Below are 21,893 nucleotides of genomic sequence, written 5' to 3'. Positions count from 1 at the left end.
GGGAACATTAGGGAGGGGGAGAGCGGCAGCCATACCACTCATTGTTTGCTCATTACATGCAGGGGTTACCTTATTTTCCAACATAGTACATGCTTTTAAATGGATACGCATGTCATAGTACATGCTTTTAAATGGATACGCATGTGGCCTAATTTCCCAATCATAGTATTAGCAGCTTTTTTTTATTAGAACTTAGGCCGCTGTCCTTCCTTCTGTTAAGTCTTATATTCAACCTCCAGTGTTATATGCTGGGACCGTCCTAGTAAATCTTCTACTACTTCATTGACGAACTTGATGCAAAAATAAGACAGATAATAAATCAACTATCTTCAATCAAAATCAAGTTTCAACTTTTGGTAAAAAGAAGATGCTCCTTGTTCCTTGATCAGACTTGTATGTTCAAATCTGGTTAAACAGAATTATAGTGCTCTCCAAGCCCAAAGGCATGCTTATGGTATGACAACCGGATAGTCCCAGTTGATGAACTGGACCCTCCATCGGATTTGTACTCTTTCCCCATCTCCACATCAGGAAAAGATCCAGAGTATATCATGATATGTTTTCTCAAACAGCGGGTTAAAGCTCCAAGCTCTAACTGTCCTCCCCATGCAGCAGTTGACTCCACTTCTTTACAATAGTCCTCGAATTTCTCTGCAGGTGAGTCGTCTGAATCTCCATCAATGGCATTTTCAGATAGGAAAAACGGGAGGAAATCAGACGCGTGTTTCCTCATATAAGCAGCTGCCATTTCCCGTAGCTCTTGATATGCATAAGGAGAAGAGCCTCCTGACTGAAGGGACAGCTGATCTTCAACAGCTCGGTAGAGGCAGTGTCCGTCTGGCTTTATTTCCTTGATTGTGAATCCTAAAGGTTTGAGTTTTCTCTCAAATTTCTCACCTTCAATCATTCTATCGCTCATGATGCTGCTCTGCTCTTCTTGTATTCGTTGTTCTCTTGCCGCTTCTTGCTGAGCTCTTTTCTCTCGTCTCTTTGCACCTTTGCTGGTGTTTGGGTGACCCTGCTGAGGGGCAACAGACACCCCAGCGATGGCCTTCACCAAGTTGTCCGTATTGCTTTTATCATTTCCATTATGACTGAAGCCTAGTGAAGCAAGCTCTTCAGCATGCTTTTCCTTTAGGTTAGCAGATAGCTGAGAGATCTCTTCTTCCACCTGCTTCTTTTTAGCCTTCTGTTCAGCCTACCCTTCGCTGCTGCCTTTTTCAGTTCAATTTCCTTGTTCTGCAGTTGCGATCTCTTTCCTGCAGAAGAGGGTGAATAAAACAAGTATTATAGAGAAAGAAAAAGATCGTATTTTATTTGAAAAACTAATTCCAACTAAACATGGAATGGGCAAAATCCTAGCAAGAAAACTGCAGTTTTTTGTCCAAAATACATTTGCCAAATCAGGGGATAGTAATATTTATGCACGTATCGGCCTTATTTCATAATAACAACTAAATATACTTTATTATTAAACCATACATTGTGCCAGGATATAAGCCTAATTCTTTTTTTGGCAAAACGATACAAGCCACATTAATTAACTAGATTAAAATATAAAAGAAAAGAATGAAACATCCACATTAATCAACTTCATAAAACCATCGATAGGACTATAGGAATAATTGAAACATAAATTAATGGTGATCGAATTTACCTGTGCCTCGAAAGCATTTCACGAGTTTCATGCTTTAGGGATGTAGAGGGCAATTTTTCTTCACATGGTTTGCCATCTATGTCTTGAACATCTGCCATTTTGAGCACGCCTAAGATCCTGGTAGACAATAACACAGAGGAAATGGTAACCTTGAACTTCAAAATACAAGAAACAATACGAACATCCAGATCACTTTGAACTAATAGTGACATGTAAAGAACATGCTAAAATCAAACAACAGGTTATGTTTGTCTAAGCCACAAGTATGCAGCAAAACAGATTAAATAGTCTTTTATTTACAAAACGAAATTGATTACCTATCTATCTATGAAGACAACCGACATTTTTGCAAACATGAACTTATAGATTCCTTAACATATAACATCTACTTTGATAAACCAAGTTCAAAAAAATGATTAGATACTCAACTTCTTTCCAGGACTCTACATCCATGCATTTTTCCTAAGATTCTTATAATTGTTTCTATTGATGAAGTTTCACATTTGAGTAAAGAGACAAATTAAACAGAACTCTAAATTCAATTCTCATCTAAAAAGAAAGGATAGCAATTTATTGGTTCAAACATGAACTAAACTGAAATTAAACAGCAACAGGCAATGGAAATCTCTTTTTTTTTCTTTTTACTTTATAATCAAACAGTAAATTAACGCAAACTCAAATCCCAATCTCATGTAAATCCTACCAATCATCGGTAATAAAAAAAAACCTCAAACTAGAAAATTATATTCAGAATTGGCCAATCGTGTCTAGGAATCGGAGCTTAGTTCTAAAAAAACAAAGCAAAGCAAATAAAACATACAATTAGGATTCCCTTTGATAATTTCTCTTGTTTTCTTCAATTTTCTAGAATAATAAACGAAGTGCAGCGAAAAAGCTAACCTTAGCAGAGAAGAATCCTGCAGAGTTAGCGTAACGAAGAAACCTTTTGATGAAACTGGAAATCTGAAAGAGAAAATTGACAGAGAAAATAGAGAAAGAGAGGAGAAGAACCGACCGAGAGAAATAGGAAGTTTACTGAAATTGTGCTTAACAAATTGGATAACAGTTTCTGGTAGAAAATAACCTTTGGGGAGTTAGTTAGCTCTTCACAGCTCAAGCAGTTAATCTCAAACCACTTCAGTAAAATTCATTCCACTCGAAATATTCGAAAAAGATTTTGAATTTTAAATTATTTGAATTGAATTATTCGAGTTAATTCATTTTTTTAAAATTTTAAATTAAATTAAAATTTTAAATTTAAATAATTTAAATAAACTCAATATAAATTATATAATTTTAAATTTTAAATTTATATTTCTCACTCCTTGAACCTAAATCTTTTTACAATACTCATTTACTCCAAAGCCCAAACCCACCCTATTTCCCCTCAAAAGCCCATCTGCCACTTTTCCAATTTCCCAAAGCGCCATCCCAATTTCCCCAAAAGTCAAGATTCTATGTTCACTTCTCCATTCAAACTTGAAACTCCCGATTCTCAAATACCAAATTTCTTTTTCTTTTTTAAAACCCCTAAATTAAACCGTAAATCAATTCTTCTCCTTCTTTTTTTTCAAAAACCTTAAATTAAACTCTCTATTCTTCTTCTTGTTCATCAGTTCATTCAAACCCCTAAATTAAAATCCTTATAATGACAAATTCAGGAACAAAATTTTAAAGACAAATATTTTTTTAAAAATACATAAAAATAAACAACACCAAAGTTATTTTTTAAATTTAACTCAAACAAATATATTCTATTTGATTCAAATTTCATTTCACTCGATTTAATTTATAAAAATTTTAAATTAAATTAAGATGATAAATAAGATTTGAAAACTCAATTAACTAAAATTTTTCCATTCAATACCACCGTTTAACTGACATAAAACACTACGCTTTTTGTTTCATCGAATCATTCCTTAAATGCACCGTTTACTTAACCTAGTTTTATCTTCTTAATTCCATAAACCCCGTAACAAATACTGCTCTCCAAAAAGGATCTTTGTCCTCAAGGATCGAAATGAGGAAAAGTGGCCTGTAGTTGCTGCAATGGTTCCTAAGTGGTATCTGTAGGAAATGTGTTTGCCCGTTCTACAAGGAACTCGATGAACCAAAACTCTAATTAGATCCTTAAGCAAGGCCCTATGAACATCCACTAGCGGAAACTGAGCTTGGACTGGCGTTGCTCCCACATACTTCTTCAATTGAGATACATGAAAAGTAGAATGAATGCGCGAGCCTGAAGGTAACTACAATTTATAGGCTATTTGTCCCACCTTGTCCATTATAGGAAATGGATCAAAATACTTTACGAGACAACTTCTGATTTTAATCTTGATGTTATAATATTCAACCTTATCACAAAAGTAATTAATTTTATTATTATTGTTTTCAATAACTTCGGAATCAATTTCACCATCCATTTAAATGGACACTCAAATGTTATTTTTTTAAGATGACTTAAAGATTTTACAACACAGTGAATTAAGACAATGTCAATTTGATAATGGGTGACCAACTTTCTTCAGTCATATTATGAATTTATCATAATTCTTATGCTACTTAAAATATTTATAGATAAACATTTAAGTGAATATAAAATAACTTATTACGTGCTAAACTTAATATATATATATAACTTGATATCATATTCAACATTTAACTTAAAATCATTTTAAAGAGAGTCCTTAAAAGTGTAATTATTTTTATCTTCGTTGTTGCATTTAAATCTAAGTTTGTAATAATCTTTCATTTTTATTTGTGATTCTACAACCTGAAGCTGAAATTTTTCTATATAATAGATTCTCTCTCTTCCTAGTGCTTATAAATAAGAGATGATGAAATCTCCTAGTTTACCACAGCCAAGCCTTAGCACATATAAGCTTCCTACACTAAAGGCCCTTCTACCTAGTCTGCCTATTCACCTTTTCTTTTTCAAGCTTACTTCAGTTAGACCTTCTTTTCAGCTTCTTTTGCCACTTATCTGCATTGTTAGTAACTTCTTATAATTCTTCAGACTGAATTTGTGTCCAACAAAATCAATGAGAGCAATGGAAGACATGATATGTGATATTCACTAAGACCTCATGATGTTGCGTGACCCATACCATCAACACGCTTCCTTATGAGCTTGGTGCTAGCCCTATAGTTGATGAGCTGGACCATGACCCTAGTGGGAGAGATGCAGAGTTGGCTTAAAAGGGCTAGGGTATGACCCGGTGTCTCGGTCCCGGTTGAGGGGTCCGTCAGCCCTCGGTGAATGGTACTATCTTACCCATAAATTTCATATAAGGGCATAGGTTCAAATCCCACCAAACAGATGTTGACATTTTTTTTAGTGAGTAGAGACGCTCTCACTCCGTAAACCCCCTGAAATCTGAGAATAAAACTAAGCACAAATACCTGGACCAATACCGGACCTCTTTAGGGTTTGTTAGCCAGACAACACTTGGCAGACTTCTCCCCAAGTAAATCTGACCTCCTCTCAATAATCTGCAGAAGGGTTGTAATATCCCTCCATGTTGAAAGGGATATATTGTATAAAGGGCTTTGCTATGTGTTCAGTTCCTTGAATAAAATTGTGTATAAAAATGACACTTAGTAGATATGTAGTATCTTAAATGCTTACTGTTTAATGGATATACTGTTTCCATTTCCACGGATATGATAATATAATGATGCATTTAACTTTGTAGGATTCTATACTATCAGAAACAGACATAAATTCCTGGTTTTTTTAAAATCAAATTTAGGTTCACACGGTGGTTCATGGAGCTCTCACTGAAGAATATTTTTAAACTAATATATAGAATAAAGGCTCCCACATCCAAAATGCATGGCTCTTCTTTCTGGTACTCAAATATGTTCCCAATAGAAAACTCACCCACTTACAAAAAGTAATCACATGCATTATGAGTAAACTATTGCACAAGCAACATCAAGCTGATGAAATTTCTCTAGGATATTGCAGGTTTTCAGTGCCTTTTTTCATTTTTTAAGGTGTTAATTAGTACTAAAAGAGATATCAAATTAGTTGGTTCTTGACTTTTCTGGCCATGTCACCTCCATTGAACAAACACTTGGCATGACAGTATCAATTAACAAGTTTAGTTAATGATTTCTTTATCAAATTGATATCTATATGGACTTATCTGAGAGACAGAAAGGTGATGTTGGAACTTTTTTATGCTTCCATTCTATTCCACCCCATCTAAAACCTTAAAGGATAGAAAACTTATTTTAACATGCTTGGAAGTTCCTAGATGGCATATGGATACTTATATATATACCATTTGTTAATTATTTATTCAGGGTTTTTTTCCAAACGTGTAACCTTTAACTGTACCTAACTCATGGATGATTATACAATGAGCACTTCTTGTAAAGCTAATTACTTTATTCTTTGCAGTAAGATAGCTGAGAATGGGGAATCCTGCCCCCACCAGTGATGAAGGAAGAGTTGTTGTCATTTGCACGTATGACCATTCGTCATTCGCAGGCTTCACTCGAGCATGTCAAAGGGTTGCTATATGTTTAAGAGCAGCAGAGCTATGCATGAAGTGAAGTGAGCCTATGTGTATGCTCACATGTGTGAAGAATCGTTGCAAGTTGTAGTGCACAAAAAAGGACATCACCATTCGCGATCTCATTCGCGATCTCATTCGTAATCTTTTCTGCAGAAGGATTCAAAGGGAAGTGATTTTGTGAATCTGGTGTAAATTGACTTGCCAGCCTCAGAATTTTGTTACATTTTGATAGGAATTAGAAAGTATAAATCCCATAAAATCTACCAAAAAGGTTGGAATACATATGGTTTGTAGGCTAAACACGTAGGTCGCCGAATCAAGCTAACATGAATCTTGTTGCTACTTGGGTTTTTTTTTCTTTTTTCTCTTGAACCATCTATTTAAAGAAGTGATTATATCAGAACATGTTTTAAGTTGAGTAATACATAGCAGAAACTTGAATTAGCCAACTTGTTAAGCCAATGGAAACACGGTAGTCCGCCATCCCATAAAGTAGCATCTATAAGTCCCTATAAATACTCTAGCATGGAAGCTTAAGTTCCAACAACCTTAACCTTTGAACCCTTCTTTAATTTCTTTCTTAATTCACCTTCTAAAAGTCCAACCTTCGATTACAATCGGATTCGAATGCTGTGCTTTTAACATTTAAGTGAAATGTTGCGGAAAGGATCGATTCGAGAACTCCGATATGACTACAAGTAAATTGACCGGAACGAAAAATAAAGTGAACACAAGGATTTACGTGGTTCGGCTTTAATGCCTACGTCCACGGGCAGAGGCGAAAAGAAATTTCACTATAACAAGATGAAGATTACAAGTGTTTTACACTCAAGACACAACCCGAGAACCTCACAACTCTCAACCCCTATAGAAAACCCGAAAGCTAAAATCCTAGCTTTCAAAGAACAAGCTTTGCTCTCTCTTGGTTTGGGATGATGAATATGGCTAATGAACCTCTCTATTTATAAGAGAGTTCAAGGACATAATTGTCCAAAACTTTGGCAAAGATTTGTGGTTGAAAATGGACACCAACAACCATCCACTAATCCACTACCACCAACAACCCACTACCAACAACAACAATCCACTACCAATTTTAAGCCATTTCTTAACAAATCTCCACCTTGGCTTGAAATTTACCAAGCTGAACATCATAGTGAATTCCTCGAACTGGATCACCTCTTCCAAACGCCTCTCTGGCGCTAATCAATCCCGAATACCTATCAAGTCCAAGCAATGCTTGAACTTATATGCAGGGATCACCTTAGTTAACATATCTGCAGGATTCTTCTCGGTAGCAACCTTGCTGATAACAATGTCACCTTGCGTAACATGTTCCCGAACAAAATGATATCTGACATCAATGTGTTTGGTCCGTTCATGAAACATCTGATTTTTAGTCAGATGTATGGCACTCTGGCTATCGCAAAATACAACAGTGAAATCCTGTTGTAAACCCAAACTGCTTACTAGACCTTTCATCCACAATGCTTCTTTCACTGCTTCTGCTAACGCCATATATTCCGCCTCAGTCGTAGATAAGGCTACGGTAGACTGTAACACAGCTTTCCAACTAATGGCTCCTCCAGAATAAGTGAAAACATAACCCGTCAGAGATCTTCTTTTGTCCAGATCTCCAGCATAATCAGAGTCCACATAGCCCGTGACACTGCTAGTGCAGTCACTCTGATCATATACCAAGCATAAATCTGCAGAACCTCTCAAGTACCTGAGAATCCATTTCACGGCCTGCCAGTGTTCCTTGCCAGGACAACTCATGTATCTGCTGACCACACTAACTGCATGTGAAATGTCTGGACGAGTGCAAACCATTGCATACATCACGCTTCCAACTGCACTCGAGTATGGAATGTGAGACATTTGCTGCTTTTCTTCATCAGATTGTGGTGACAACTCTGCAGAGAGTTTGAAATGTGGTGCCAACGGAGTACTCACAGTTTTCGCTTTATCCATGCCGAAGCGTTGAAGAACCTTTTCAATGTAGTTCTTCTGCGACACACGAAGCTTGCCCGCCTTGCGATCTCTGTGAATATCCATGCCCAAAATTTTCTTGGCAGCACCCAGATCCTTCATCTCGAACTCACCACTCAACTGCGACTTTAACTTGTTGATTTCCGACATGTTTTTGGAAGCAATTAACATGTCATCAACATACAGCAACAAATAAATGTGCGAACCATCTGAGAGCTTCCGATGATAGACACAAGCATCATAGTCACATCTTGTGTAACCATGCTGAATCATGAAGCTATCAAACCGCTTGTACCACTGCCTTGGGGATTGTTTCAATCCATATAAAGACTTCTTTAATAGACAGACATGGTCTTCTTTACCAGGAACTGTAAAACCCTCTGGTTGACGCATGTAGATTGTTTCCTCGAGCTCACCATGCAAGAACGCCGTTTTTACGTCAAGCTGCTCAAGTTCTAGATCAGACTTGGCCACCATGGCAAGTAATACACGAATGGAAGAATGCTTTACGACTGGGGAGAAAACTTCATTGTAGTCAATCCCCTCTTTCTGAGTGAAGCCTTTAGCAACCAATCGTGCCTTGAATCTAGTTGCTTCAACCCCTAGGATGCCTTCCTTTTTCTTGAAGACCCATTTGCAACCAACTATCTTCTGGTTACTTGGCGGCTTAACCAACTCCCAAGTATGGTTCTTGTGAAGAGATTCTATCTCCTCACTCATAGCAATTGCCCACTGTGCCGACTCATCACACGTGACAGCCTCATTATAACTGGAAGGTTCTATACCAATGGACTCCGCCACACTGAGCGCGAAAGACACCAGATTAGCGTAACGCGGATTTGGTTTGATTTGTCTCTTCGTTCTTCCAGTGGCAATGCTATATGGTTTTTCTTGAGGTGACTCATCTTCATCGGAATCTTGCACCTCAACTTGATCATCCTGGACTGAAGTACCTTCCGTAGGAATTGGAGCGTCCACCTGACACTCCACCTGCTTCTCAACACCGTGATCTCCCATTCTATCTGACTCCTCCTTTTCCCGGGAATTTGTGGTGGATCGAAGCATGGATGACTCATCAAAAGTCACATCTCTGCTGATGATGAACTTGGACGAAACCGGATCAGGACACCACAACCTGTATCCTTTCACCCCTTGGCCGTATCCAAGAAATATGCATTTCTTCGCCCTCGGTTTGAGTTTTCCCTCATTTACATGAGCATACGCAGGGCAGCCAAACACTCTTAAACCAGAGTAATCAGCAGGAGAACCAGACCATACTTCCTCAGGAGTCTTCAGCTCAATAGCTGTTGACGGAGATCTGTTAACCAAATAACAAGCAGTATTAACAGCTTCAGCCCAAAATTCTTCACCGAGCCCAGCATTTGATCGCATGCAACGAGCTCGCTCCAAGAGAGTTCTATTCATGCGTTCTGCAACTCCATTTTGTTGTGGTGTTCGACGAACAGTGCGGTGTCTCACTATTCCTTCATTTTTGCAGAACTCATTGAATTCACCTGAGCAAAACTCCAAGCCATTATCCGTCCGGAATCGCTTGATCTTCTTTCCTGTTTGATTTTCGATCAAAGCTTTAAATTGCTTGAAGTTGATGAGAACCTCATACTTGCTCTTCAGAAAATACACCCAAACCTTTCTCGAGTAATCATCGATAAAGGTAAGCAGATATCTGTAACCACCTTTAGAAATTGTCGGAGAAGGCCCCCAAAGGTCAGAATGGAAGTAATCCACTGTGCCTTTTGTCTTGTGAATCCCAGTGCTGAACTTTACCCGAGTCTGCTTACCGAAGACGCAGTGCTCACAGAAATTCAACTTTCCTGTACACTGCCCAGACAATAATCCTCGTTTGCTTAGCACCGATAAGCCTCTCTCGCTCATATGCCCGAGCCGCATATGCCATAACTTCGTGGTGTCAGAATCTAGATCATCTGATGATGACACTCCCGCAACACCTGTAACCGAGGAACCATCGAGGAAGTAAAGGCCCCGCTCCAAATTACCACGTATCACAGTCAAAGCACCCGAGAATACCTTGAGAACTCCACCTTCAGCAGAGTACCGAAAGCCTTTCTTGTCCAACGTACTCAAAGAGATCAAATTTTTCTTCATTTCTGGAATGTGCCGAACATCAGTTAGAGTTCTAACAATACCGTCAAACATCTTTATACGAACTGTGCCAATCCCCATGACTTGACATGCGTGGTCATTTCCCATTAGTACTGAACCAGAATGCTTCTCGTATGTTGAGAATGCATCTTTCGAAGTACTTATATGAAATGTAGCTCCCGTATCAAGAATCCATCTCCCACCAGCGTAAGAGTCGGATACTGCAAGAACGATCTCGGCATCACTTGAAGAATCTGCATCAGCTACATTCGCACGATCATTTTGTTGCTCCTGTGATTCTGATTTCTCCTTCCTTTTCGGACAATCTACCTTCATGTGCCCGTACTTCTTACAGTAGTAGCACTGTATTCTCTTCTTGGACTGCGATCTAGGATGGCTTTTACTTGAACTTCCACCCTTTGCCTTGGATCTTCCTCGAGCAACCAAGCCTTCGCCTTCATTGTTTTCGACCACCTTACCAGTGATTTTCTTCCTCAACTCACTGGAACTTAAGGCATTTTTCACCTCCTCTAGAGTCAGGTCATCACGACCGTACATCATTGTATCAACAAAATTCTCATACGAGGGAGGCAAAGAACACAAAACAATTATTGCTTGGTCCTCATCATCGATTTTGTTATCGATATTATTCAAATCCATGATAATGGAATTGAATTTATCCAGGTGCTGGGAAACAGGTGTACCTTCCTCCATCTTCAGGGCATAGAGTCTTTGCTTGAGGTAGAGCCGGTTCGTCAATGACTTCGTCATGTACTTGCTCTCTAACCGGAGCCACAAACCGGACGCGGTTTTCTCATCCGCTACTTCTCGTAGCACTTCATCTCCTAGACATAGCAGAATAGCACTATGTGCTCTTTCTAGCATGTCATCCTTTTGCTCTTCCGAAAGCGTGCTTGGTAATTTATCTTTACCAGACAATGCTTTTAGCAATCCTTGTTGAACCAGCACTGCCCGCATCTTGATGCGCCATAAACTGAAACTATTTTTCCCGGTAAATTTCTCGACATCATACTTAGTCGATGAAACACTTGTAGCCATAATTTGGAACCTTTGAATGAATGATAATATTTTCTTCCTGATGTGAAAGATCAGACAAAGCTGCAGTCACAGGGCAATTCAGAAAATATTATCACTCCTTCAACTACGCTCTGATACCAATTTGTTGCGGAAAGGATCGATTCGAGAACTCCGATATGACTACAAGTAAATTGACCGGAACGAAAAATAAAGTGAACACAAGGATTTACGTGGTTCGGCTTTAATGCCTACGTCCACGGGCAGAGGCGAAAAGAAATTTCACTATAACAAGATGAAGATTACAAGTGTTTTACACTCAAGACACAACCCGAGAACCTCACAACTCTCAACCCCTATAGAAAACCCGAAAGCTAAAATCCTAGCTTTCAAAGAACAAGCTTTGCTCTCTCTTGGTTTGGGATGATGAATATGGCTAATGAACCTCTCTATTTATAAGAGAGTTCAAGGACATAATTGTCCAAAACTTTGGCAAAGATTTGTGGTTGAAAATGGACACCAACAACCATCCACTAATCCACTACCACCAACAACCCACTACCAACAACAACAATCCACTACCAATTTTAAGCCATTTCTTAACATGAAATATCTACAGGTAATCAAGGGAGTTTCTCCTGTTACTAACAGTGTTCAATACAGAGAACATTGTGAACCAGGATTTTTCAGCATGGAAAAGGTGACAAGTTTGGCCTCAGAGAAAGGGGTAGTGCTATTCAGCAAGAGCTCATGTTGCATGTGTTATGCGGTCAAAATCCTATTCCAAGAGCTTAGGGTAACCCCTATGGTTCATGAGATAGATCAAGACCCTGAAGGCTGGGAAATGGAGAAAGCACTCAAGAGGTTAGGGTGTAATGGTCCCGTTCCAGCCATCTTCATTGGTGGGAAGCTAGTGGGTTCCACCAATGAAGTTATGTCCCTCCATCTAAGTGGAGGGCTCTTACCTATGCTGAAACCTTATCAGACTTTATGTTAAATAAAAAAGTAAAACTTCAAAAATATCACATTGTAAGAATAAAATTGGCTCAATACTAGTCATGAGCTGTGATTGTATTACTCTGTATGTAATCATCTATGTTCTATGTGTACCTGTAACAGCTTTGGATTAGCTCCCAAGTCTCTACCATGTAATCACTTCCTATTTCTTAATGAAGTTTAACTTAATATAATTTGTGGTTGTGAGTGGGTGTGTGTGTGTTTCAATTATGAACCCCATAAAACTTTTTGAATAAACTTTGATGTATGGTTTCTGCAAAAGCAATATGCCATGCAAAAAGTCATCTTTTTTTATTTTATTTTAATGGTCCATCCACCAAATTATACCACCTCAGTGATTGGCTTTTTACATAAATTCCCCCCGCCCCCCTCATGATATATATTAATCCTTCCATAGTCGCATCCTATGAACAATTGACAAGGAGTTACGTAAAGTTCTGAATGTAAAAAAACCAAACACTAATGGTTGTCCGAAAATAGACAAAAAAGAAAACTCCCAAAATACCAGAAGTTTCTCATTGAGTTCCTCAACTTTGGAAACCCCTATTACATTCCTCCACACATGCAAAAAGAAATTCTGAAAACTTTATCTCATATAAAGAAAGGTATTACATTCCTTTGCCTTTTTATTCTTTAGTTTAGTTTACTTTGATTTTACATCCACTGGTAAAAGATTGGACTCTGATTATATATAGTAAGGGCCATTTTTCTTTACGAGGCAACTTTTTCGAAACAACAAAACTGTAAAGATGGTTTTCACTTCCGAATTTTTTGGACTTAGGCATTAACAAGTAAAAAGTGATATATATATATATATATATATGTATTCCTTACCTTTAGCACATTGAATAGCAGAGCTCTATTTAGCTCAAATGAGACAACATTGCTAACGTCTTGGAAAGAAAAGTTACTTAATTGTAGGGGTGAACAGAACTCGATTCGATTTTAAAAAAATTAAAAGAAAATTTGGATTTCAAGTTAATTGATTTGAGTTATTCGAGTCAACTGGAATAAGTAATTCGAGTTCGAATCAAGTTTAATTTTACAATTCGAATAACTCAAATAATTCGAATAATAGATTGGTGTAAATACCCCTTTGATCGTTGTCAATTTTGAAAATGAGTAAATTGGTCTCTCTCAACAAAAATTACAAAAAAAAATTCTAAATAATTTTTAAAAATTCTAAAACTTATATTTTTTAAAAATTATAATAAAAATTCTAAAGAATATGTAAAAAAGTTAAAAATTTTAAAAATTTCTAAAACAATAATTTTGGGAATCTAAATAAGTTAATCAATGATGTTTTTTTTTTGCCTTAAAAAAGTTTTCAAATATATATGGTTTCAAATTTATGTGCTCCAATATGGAATTAGTTATACAGTAACAAGATTTTAATTTGATATGTTTACTTTTTCTAATTTTAACTCAAATAATTTCACTCGATTCGATTCGACTCAAATTTCACTTTACTTGATTCGATTTAAAAATAAAATTCAAATCAAATTAGAATAATAAAATATGACTCATTAACTCGATTAACTCAAAATCTTTTCACTCATTTCGATCCAACACTCACCTCTACTTTATTGGATGAATGGAATAATAGTTACAGCATTGGTTCAATTATTTCAGAAATGTATTGTAAACAAATTCTTGACATGTGTAAACACCCTTCTTTCTAAAGGTGAAAAAGATGGACAATTCTTTTTTTGGTATATTTTACAGGGAGGGCTTATAACCATAGGCTTTGAATTGTGACATTTTTGAAGCGTTAATAAGGGTGGATTTGGATGGGCAATTGTGATGCGGTGCAGTGCGGTGCGGTGCGTTTAGCTTACTTTTTGTCTCACGCTACAGTATCGTTACAGTATTTAATCTCACCGCCACTGTTATTTTTACACTAACCGTAAGTAAACGCACCGTCCATCCAAACTCACCTTAAGAGAACTTGATGATTGTTGTTTTATATTGTCCCCCTTACAGATACACATATATATATTAACCATGAAGGCTATAAGATTAGGACAATATCAGCTCAAAGTTCCTCAGTCATTAAAATTAGGGTGTTTAAATAGTTGATTTGAGCTATCATTAATTAAATTAATCGAAAGTTTAAAATGTTTAATCGTTAATTGAATTATACTTTTCATGAAAATAATTAATTGAATTTAGTTCTATCAATTTTCAAATTAAACAAAATTTCTAACAATTTTTTGAGTTATGGCTTTTGTTTTTGTCATATTTTAATTTTATTTTGCTTTTTCTCCATAACATGTTACCATTAGCTTTTTGGATCTATTTTATTAGGCTTTTATATATAAAATATTTATTTATAATTAATTCCGATTAATTAATTGTTTTTAAATTAAATCAATTGATAAATATTTAATCAAATTAATTTTAATGACCAATTGATAAATAGAATTAATTCAATTTGAACCTCGTTGTATGCAACCTTAGCTGAAATTAGGTTTATAGGGACTGGTCCCCCCATTCTCCCACTTTGCATAACATATGGAAAAGGTATCTTCCTGAGTGAACAGATAGTTCATTTACATGTTCATAAAATGTTTTAATTATTGCATATTATTAAATGGATCCAAAAGACGAAAGAAAATGAAAGAAAAATAATAATAATAAATTATGCTGTCAATAGTGTCTTCAACAGATTCCTCCATTGTAAATCAGATTCCTCCATTGTAAATGGAAACAAAGCATTGGGAACGCATCAACTTTCTAATACTCCGCCTTGTTAATCATGCCGTGTGGGGGACTCTCAAACCTTTCCACTGTTTTTGAATCTTTTTTTCTACATAGTTAGATATGTTGTACCAGCTTATAAGCCCAACTTTGAAACTGGTTACCGTCCAAAAGAAACAAATCTAATCTTATACAGCCCAATCCCTTAGTTTGAGCTTGTCTTCTACATAATATTTTCAGAATCGGAATAGTGGTCGAACCAGTTAGATCACTAATAATCGATTTGATTAGTTTGATTGCCGGTCCGATTTTAATTAAATAATTTATTAAAAATTATAAATTACAAAACACTTCTAATTATCACTTCAATCAATTTTTATCTCATTTCAATTGGTTCATACAAGTTCACATGTCAACATGTTTTTTTCCCTTACTCTGGATTGGTGTTCTCGATCGGTTGTGATCTTGTCATTCCAACCTACTAATTTGATCTAGTTTCAACAACCTTGTTTCTAAGACGGATTAGCAAATTTGTTAAAAAGCTTGGAGTAACTAGTGACTAGACAAAGCAACATGCAAACATGACTAGACGATCAACCAATGAATGGTAAGATCTTCTTTTTCAATATCTACACTCTCAACTTTACTATACTAGCTTAAGCTTTCTTGTTTCTTTACTCTGATTACACATTTTATTAACTAAGTATGAGGATACGTTTTGGAACACATGTACGATGCCCCTTAACCCATGTTCATCTTGTTCTAACTTTGAACTTCCAAATCTAGTCCATTTACCTCAAAAGTTGCCTTCAAGCCTAATTTTACATTGAGAATAAATTAAGCAGTCAATCAATCTTTTAGCAACTGAAAGTATTGTCTCCAAGTGGAGAGTTTTGTCTCCCGTACTCTGTCGAGAGCTAGCATACAAAGAGTGGCAGCCCGGTTGACTTGGTTCACAAAGCGGAGAGTACCTCAGTTGGTGGACCTATAAGATTCAATGGGAAAGGTATCAGTATCAAGTGTGTGTAGTAATTATAGAATTCATTTGGGCATGCAGGGACTCAAACTATTAATTTGAGGCATATATGTCATTTACTTGCAATCATGATACCACTTGAGCTATGTTGTCTTATGATAGAGTACAAAAGACAGAACCCTCGTCAAAAAACACTAACTTTAACAATACCAATTGATTGTCCAATAATTAACATTTTAAAAACTTCTTCTAAAAAAGTTAACCCTTCAATAATGCCATACTCGAGTTTGACTCTCAACCAATGATGGACATCTCCACTTCACCCTCTTTGATCTGCCCACCCACTTTCACTTGCCTTGGTGGGGTTACAACTACCAATAGCATCGTGGTTGTCACAGTCACCATCTTCTGCATTATATTTCTCTCTTTTGTCTTAGCTTTACAGGAATGACCAAGCTGTACTAATGGACCAAACATTTCAATTACTACATATATAAGGAAAAAACTATATGTATATAATTGGCTGCACAGCCCATTTGTTTTGCTATAAAAATATGTTTTTTTCTAATAAACGAAATTTTAAGAAGTTGAATGAATTTTGAAGTTTTCAGGTCTTCAGGCAAAATAACTAACAGTAACGGCCACCTCTTTTTCTCTAAGGATAGTTATCCCCCTTAATTATAGAAGAAGCCAATTGTTAAATGCCAAGTGTAAAGTTAGGTTAAATTAGTCATTCCGAGAAATCTCTGAGTCCACATGGCAAACAGAGAATGGAAAAATTTTGAGCTTTAACATATTGTCTCCTAAGGATAAAAAAAGGTTCCTTCTTTTTAAAAACAATTATTTTGGTTGATTAAATTCAAAATTTAAGAGATAAATTTGAGCTAATTTTAAAATAGATTAATTTTTTTTATTTTTAAAATTTAAATCCGAAATATTACTTAAAAAAAAGATAATGATTTAAAGAAGGGGTAATAGTATAAGTTTGGGGATTGGATCCACCATGCTATCTTATATCGATTTTCGACATCTTATCACAGATTTTGGGGAAATTAATTAAAATGAATTTTATTTTTTAATTTACCAAAGAAAGGAACGGAAACTTCTACTTCTCACCCTTCTTTTTCTCGATCAAACACCGACAGTGTGGCCAGAAAAAGTCTTTTGCTCGATTCGATTCTATCTGTATCTCGCCGATCTTTCATCAATGGCTTCTTGCTCAGGTTTTTTTTTCCTATTTCCTTTCTTGATTACTTTTTTTGCCTATTTTTATGTATTATTTCCGATTAATTTCCTTGATTCTATCATATTCTTTGGTGAGTGAGAAAAATTGAAAAAATAAAAATAAAGCGGAAACAATTAGATAGGAAAAAAAAAAGGAAAAGTGATGTTAGTCGTGATTTCAGTTTTCTGAATTGATAAAACGAAAATGAAAAGGAAATCTTACCCGAATTAATTTCTATTAGGTTTTAATTACTCTTTTCTTGTTAGCTAATTAGATATTTAATAGAAGCCTTGTTGTTGATTTCGATTTTCTTCTCCAATCAGAAGATAGCAGAATATTTAGATTTTATTAATATTTTTGTTCTCTTTTTGAGGTTGAGTTCTGCATTTTTGTTAAAGGAACATTGGTTGAGAGATACTGACCGGGAACTTTATCAGTTATCAGAACATATGAAGTGCTCACTCTGTTTGAGACGTTGTCTTGAAGTTGTTTCACTTGCACTCTTACTAAACAAACTTCGCCGAGGATTAATTGAGGTTAGTTTAATATTTTGCAATTTGAATTAGATTTATGCATAACTCCACTTGAGTACGAGAGCAATCTTAGAAAAAAAGGTAACAACAAGTTCTGCATTTTCCGCTTTCTAGTTGATATCATTGATAACGTATAATTCTTTGTGCGTTTGCCTAGGTAAACTAGGATAGGTAATTTAGCTGATTATGAAATATTGCAAGTTTAAATTTTAAGCGATGTGACGGGGGAGTTATTGTGCAGGTGGGTGAAGGGAGACTGAATTCTGAGACTAAAACTGTTTGGTTGCTATCACATTCGACCTGTGTGCTGGAAAATAGAGAACAAAGACTACTATGGCTGAGGGCAAGGAGCTTATTGAGCTTAAGTTCCGCATTTATGATGGAACAGATATAGCACATAGTACTTACGCATCCTCTATGACTGTTGCAACCCTTAAACAAAAGATTGTTGCTGAGTGGCCACAAGGTTATTAATATGCTTCTGCTTACATATTTCCTCCTCTTAACTTATTCCTTTCCGAAATCTACATAATTGGATTAAACATCATTGGTGCTCAGTTTCATTGTCTTTGTTTATGTTTCTTTCTATCTTTCATCTGATCACTTTTGAACTAAGCATGTTTGAGGATCACTTGCTCCCTACTTTAGCGAGTTTCTTTTCTCTGTTTCCTGTTGCTGGCATTATCATTGATTAGTCTCAGTATAGTGATAACATTGCTTCATGGTATGTTTAAAAACAAATTATTGTAATAGCTTATATTCATTTGAATGAAAATAGTTTAGCCACAGTGTTCATGCATGTGAACAGAATTGGCCTTTATTTTCATTTGATGATGCCGGTCTGCTTGAAGAAAAGGTGTGATGTTGGCCATGTCTACAAACTCATATATGGGGCATGTCCGTAAGGAGCAAATTTGAATCTAAAATGTCTTTGATGATGCTGCTCCCGTGCAACAGCTGTCTGAGTTAATGGATTCTTTTGTGTATTTTCAGACAAAACCGTCATACCAAAGTCAATAAATGATTTGAAGCTCATACATGCTGGTAGAGTTCTGGAAAACAACAAATCACTCGCTGATTCCAGGATAACCTTTGGTGACCTTCCTGTTGGTGTTATCACCATGCACGTGGTGGTGCAGCCCACTATAGCAAAAAATAAAACAGGTTTGTTAAGTTCACTTTCTTATAAAAGAAAAATGTTTGGGAGACTGTATCTCATGAAATCTCGTTGGTATTTAAGATTACCGAGAATCAAAAGGTTTATATTTTCTTCATAACATGTAGTCTATAGTACATATATTGGTCATTTAAACACCCCCCCCAATCCCTTTATTGTTACATATTTCTCAAGGAAAATAAATAAACAAAAGGGGAACAAAATGAAGAATCTCTTTAATTTATCTACTTTAAGTAAGGAATCTATAAAAAAGCAATCCCTTTAATAAACCTCATGAAGTAGTTGTGAGGCTACTGGAGAAGCAAGAAACTGAGTTAGGCTGAAGTTTTGTTTTCTTGCCCACCTAAGTAACAAGGCCCCAAAGGCTTATTTTGCCTTTTGCCTTTTTCCCTCACCACATCTATGTTGTCGTTTTTTTTCCTAAAGGGGAGTGGAGGTTAAAGGATTCTAACTTTGAATTGTCTTTAAGGATGCATTATTGATCTTAATCTTTTAGTTGCTGTGTTCATAATTAAAAATTGAAAACAATTCCTGGTTAATATAAACTTTTATCATCATCAGTTTGTCATCAATGGAATTTCATCTAACCATGTTGAATACTTTTTGCATTCTAATTAAATTCCTTTGTTCCATTATCAAAATTTGATAAGAAAAAAAGTCATGAGTTCTAAACTTCCTCTAATTTCACTTGGTTTTGCCCTTTTGTTTTGGTGCTCTGCATGCAGAAAAGAGCAAGAAGGATATGCAGAAGCTGAATTCATGCCGGTGTGTTATCCTTTAATTAATCCATAAACATGTTTCCCACTAGTTTTTCAACTTATCATCTGTATAGTGGCTGCTTTGTTACTGTGATTACTCAGGTTACGGAGTTCTGTAACCATCCTCTTATCAGTAAAATTAGGCTATTCAGAAGTACATTTTGTAAAAGCTACGATTGTACAGATGAATCAAATGCATTTTCAGACAGAGACAGATAGAGATGGTCATGTCAAGGTTTGAGCAAATTACCTTTTGGCATTTTTTATGTATCCATAACTAATTGCTCCATTATTGAGTAGCTAGCATGTTAAGGTTTAGAATTTTAGAAGTGATGGGCTGGTTAATCATGCAATCAGCCTAGTATATATTAATTGAGCAAGTCGGGTTATCGGATCAATTCGGGCTTTACAAATTTTGGGTGTTTGGGTTGTTTAAACTTTGGGTTATTTTGAATTTTTTTTCTAGTCATTCAGGTATGAGACTTGGATTTTTCTGGTCAAGTCATTATAAGTTTAGATCATTTTGAATTTTGATCATTTTCTTATTCGAATTATTTCAAGTTTTGATAATTTTTAATTCGAGTCATCTTTAAATTTAGGTTGTTGATTTTTTATAATAGCATTGAATTAGGTCATATTTGAATTCAAGAATTCGGATTAATTGAGTTAAATTTTTAGATTTAAGCTAGAATTGTGAGGTAGGTGTCATTACCTCCTTCTATATGACAAAATTGAATCGGATTTGGATACGGAAAACTTGAGTTTAGTTTTCAAATTCAACAGACTTGACATGTCGGGTTGGTTGTTGTTAGCACATAAATCCCCATCATTAATGTTGATGTCGGACCTACTATTGAGTATGAGTCACGAGTTGCACATTAGAATTATGTGAGATTTGTCCTTTTTTAAACTCAAAACTTTCTAGCATGAAGTATGCCATTGATACGACTGATCGACCTAAGCCTTATCCAATATTAACTTTTCTCAAATTGATCAGTCAACATACTTCACAGCAATTTCTCGTGATCAATCGTGAAATTCGTTGTGCGAATCTTATCATAAACCATTCATTGAATCTGGCTTTCATTAATTTATTAGGCTTAAATATATAAATTGGTACTTAAATTTGACATTATTATTTTTATTTAATATGGTATTTATATTTGACAAAAGTTATATATTTTAATATATAAAGATATCAATGTTAATTTTTTAGTGTTTAATTTAAATTTTAGAGCTGATTTGATGAAAATTTATCATATCCATGATCAGATTGTATTAATACCGTTATTTTTTAATATCAAAATATATAACATTTGTCAAAAATAAGTATCAAATTGAACCAATAAATAACACAAGTGTCATATTAAAAAATTAAACTTATATTAAATGCTATATTAATCCTTTTATTTATTTCTTTTCTTTTGTAAATAGAAATTAGCTTTAGGATAATATTATAATAAAACAAGAAGTTAAAGAAGTTTACTCTGATTATAGAATTTTGACTTTTGTTGTAATTTTGGACCTCTTAATTAGCTTTTATTTTAGGAAAATGCATTCATAATTTATACAACTATATATATATAATGAAAGCCTTACATTATGAATCTGTTTATTTTTTAGATTATAAGAATGGTTAAATTTCAATTTGATTCTTACATTTTGTTTAAATTTGAGATTTAATATATATACTTTAAATTTGATATAATTTGTTGCCTCAACTTTTATAATGCCATTAGTTAGTCTAAATCTAATTAAAATGATGTTTGAAATTTTAAGAATTGTTATCACCGTTAAAATTCTTTATTTAATACTGGTTCCTTATAATGTTTTTTTTTTGTTATGTTGATACCAATTTTTTTTTCAAAATGTCACACCAACAGCAAAGAATTCTAACAATGTTAACAAATAAACCTAAATTTTTAAATTAAAAAAATAGAGAAATTAAAATTTTAAAAATATAAATAAAATTATTAAATTCCAAATAGATGGAAAATACAAAAAAATTGAACAATTTATAATTTTAAAAATTTTCACTATAATTATATATTGAATGGGAAAAAAGGTTAAGGTAATGGTTCTACTATATGTATATAAAAGGCATTGGGAGTTGTTCCTTAATTCAATATCTTCTTTATAAGGAATTTTTTCCCTCCAACTTCATGAATGCTTTGAT

At 35.1% G+C, this 21,893-nt stretch overlaps 2 protein-coding genes and 1 pseudogene across 5 annotated transcripts; 2 read left to right on the top strand and 1 right to left on the bottom strand.

Moving 5' to 3' along the window:
- Positions 1 to 351: 351 nt before the first annotated feature.
- On the bottom strand, positions 352 to 2,766 carry LOC107936850 (OVARIAN TUMOR DOMAIN-containing deubiquitinating enzyme 5-like; annotated as a pseudogene).
- Positions 2,767 to 11,942: 9,176 nt separating this feature from the next.
- Positions 11,943 to 12,521, top strand: LOC107936851 (glutaredoxin-C13). Its single transcript, XM_016869619.2, has one exon. It carries the CDS (start codon positions 12,023 to 12,025, stop codon positions 12,326 to 12,328), a length of 306 nt encoding a protein of 101 aa, XP_016725108.1. The 5' UTR covers positions 11,943 to 12,022; the 3' UTR covers positions 12,329 to 12,521.
- Positions 12,522 to 16,545: 4,024 nt separating this feature from the next.
- LOC107936813 (membrane-anchored ubiquitin-fold protein 3) lies at positions 16,546 to 19,925 on the top strand. Of its 4 annotated transcripts, none has more exons than XM_016869583.2 (5): positions 16,546 to 17,247; positions 17,648 to 17,785; positions 18,024 to 18,248; positions 18,776 to 18,946; positions 19,685 to 19,925. In XM_016869583.2, the coding sequence occupies exons 3-5, from the start codon at positions 18,116 to 18,118 to the stop codon at positions 19,738 to 19,740; spliced, it is 360 nt and encodes a 119-aa protein (XP_016725072.1). In that variant the 5' UTR covers positions 16,546 to 17,247; positions 17,648 to 17,785; positions 18,024 to 18,115; the 3' UTR covers positions 19,741 to 19,925. The 4 variants fall into 4 exon arrangements, with proteins under 4 accessions (XP_016725072.1, XP_016725074.1, XP_016725073.1 ...); XM_016869585.2 differs by having other exon boundaries at positions 16,989 to 17,247; positions 17,687 to 17,785; XM_016869584.2 differs by having other exon boundaries at positions 16,989 to 17,247; positions 17,623 to 17,785.
- Positions 19,926 to 21,893: the final 1,968 nt, after the last annotated feature.

The sequence above is a fragment of the Gossypium hirsutum genome, chromosome D12 (genome assembly GCF_007990345.1).
Source record: "Gossypium hirsutum isolate 1008001.06 chromosome D12, Gossypium_hirsutum_v2.1, whole genome shotgun sequence".
Classification (NCBI taxonomy): domain Eukaryota; kingdom Viridiplantae; phylum Streptophyta; class Magnoliopsida; order Malvales; family Malvaceae; genus Gossypium; species Gossypium hirsutum.
This window is presented reverse-complemented; position numbering and strand designations above follow the sequence as displayed.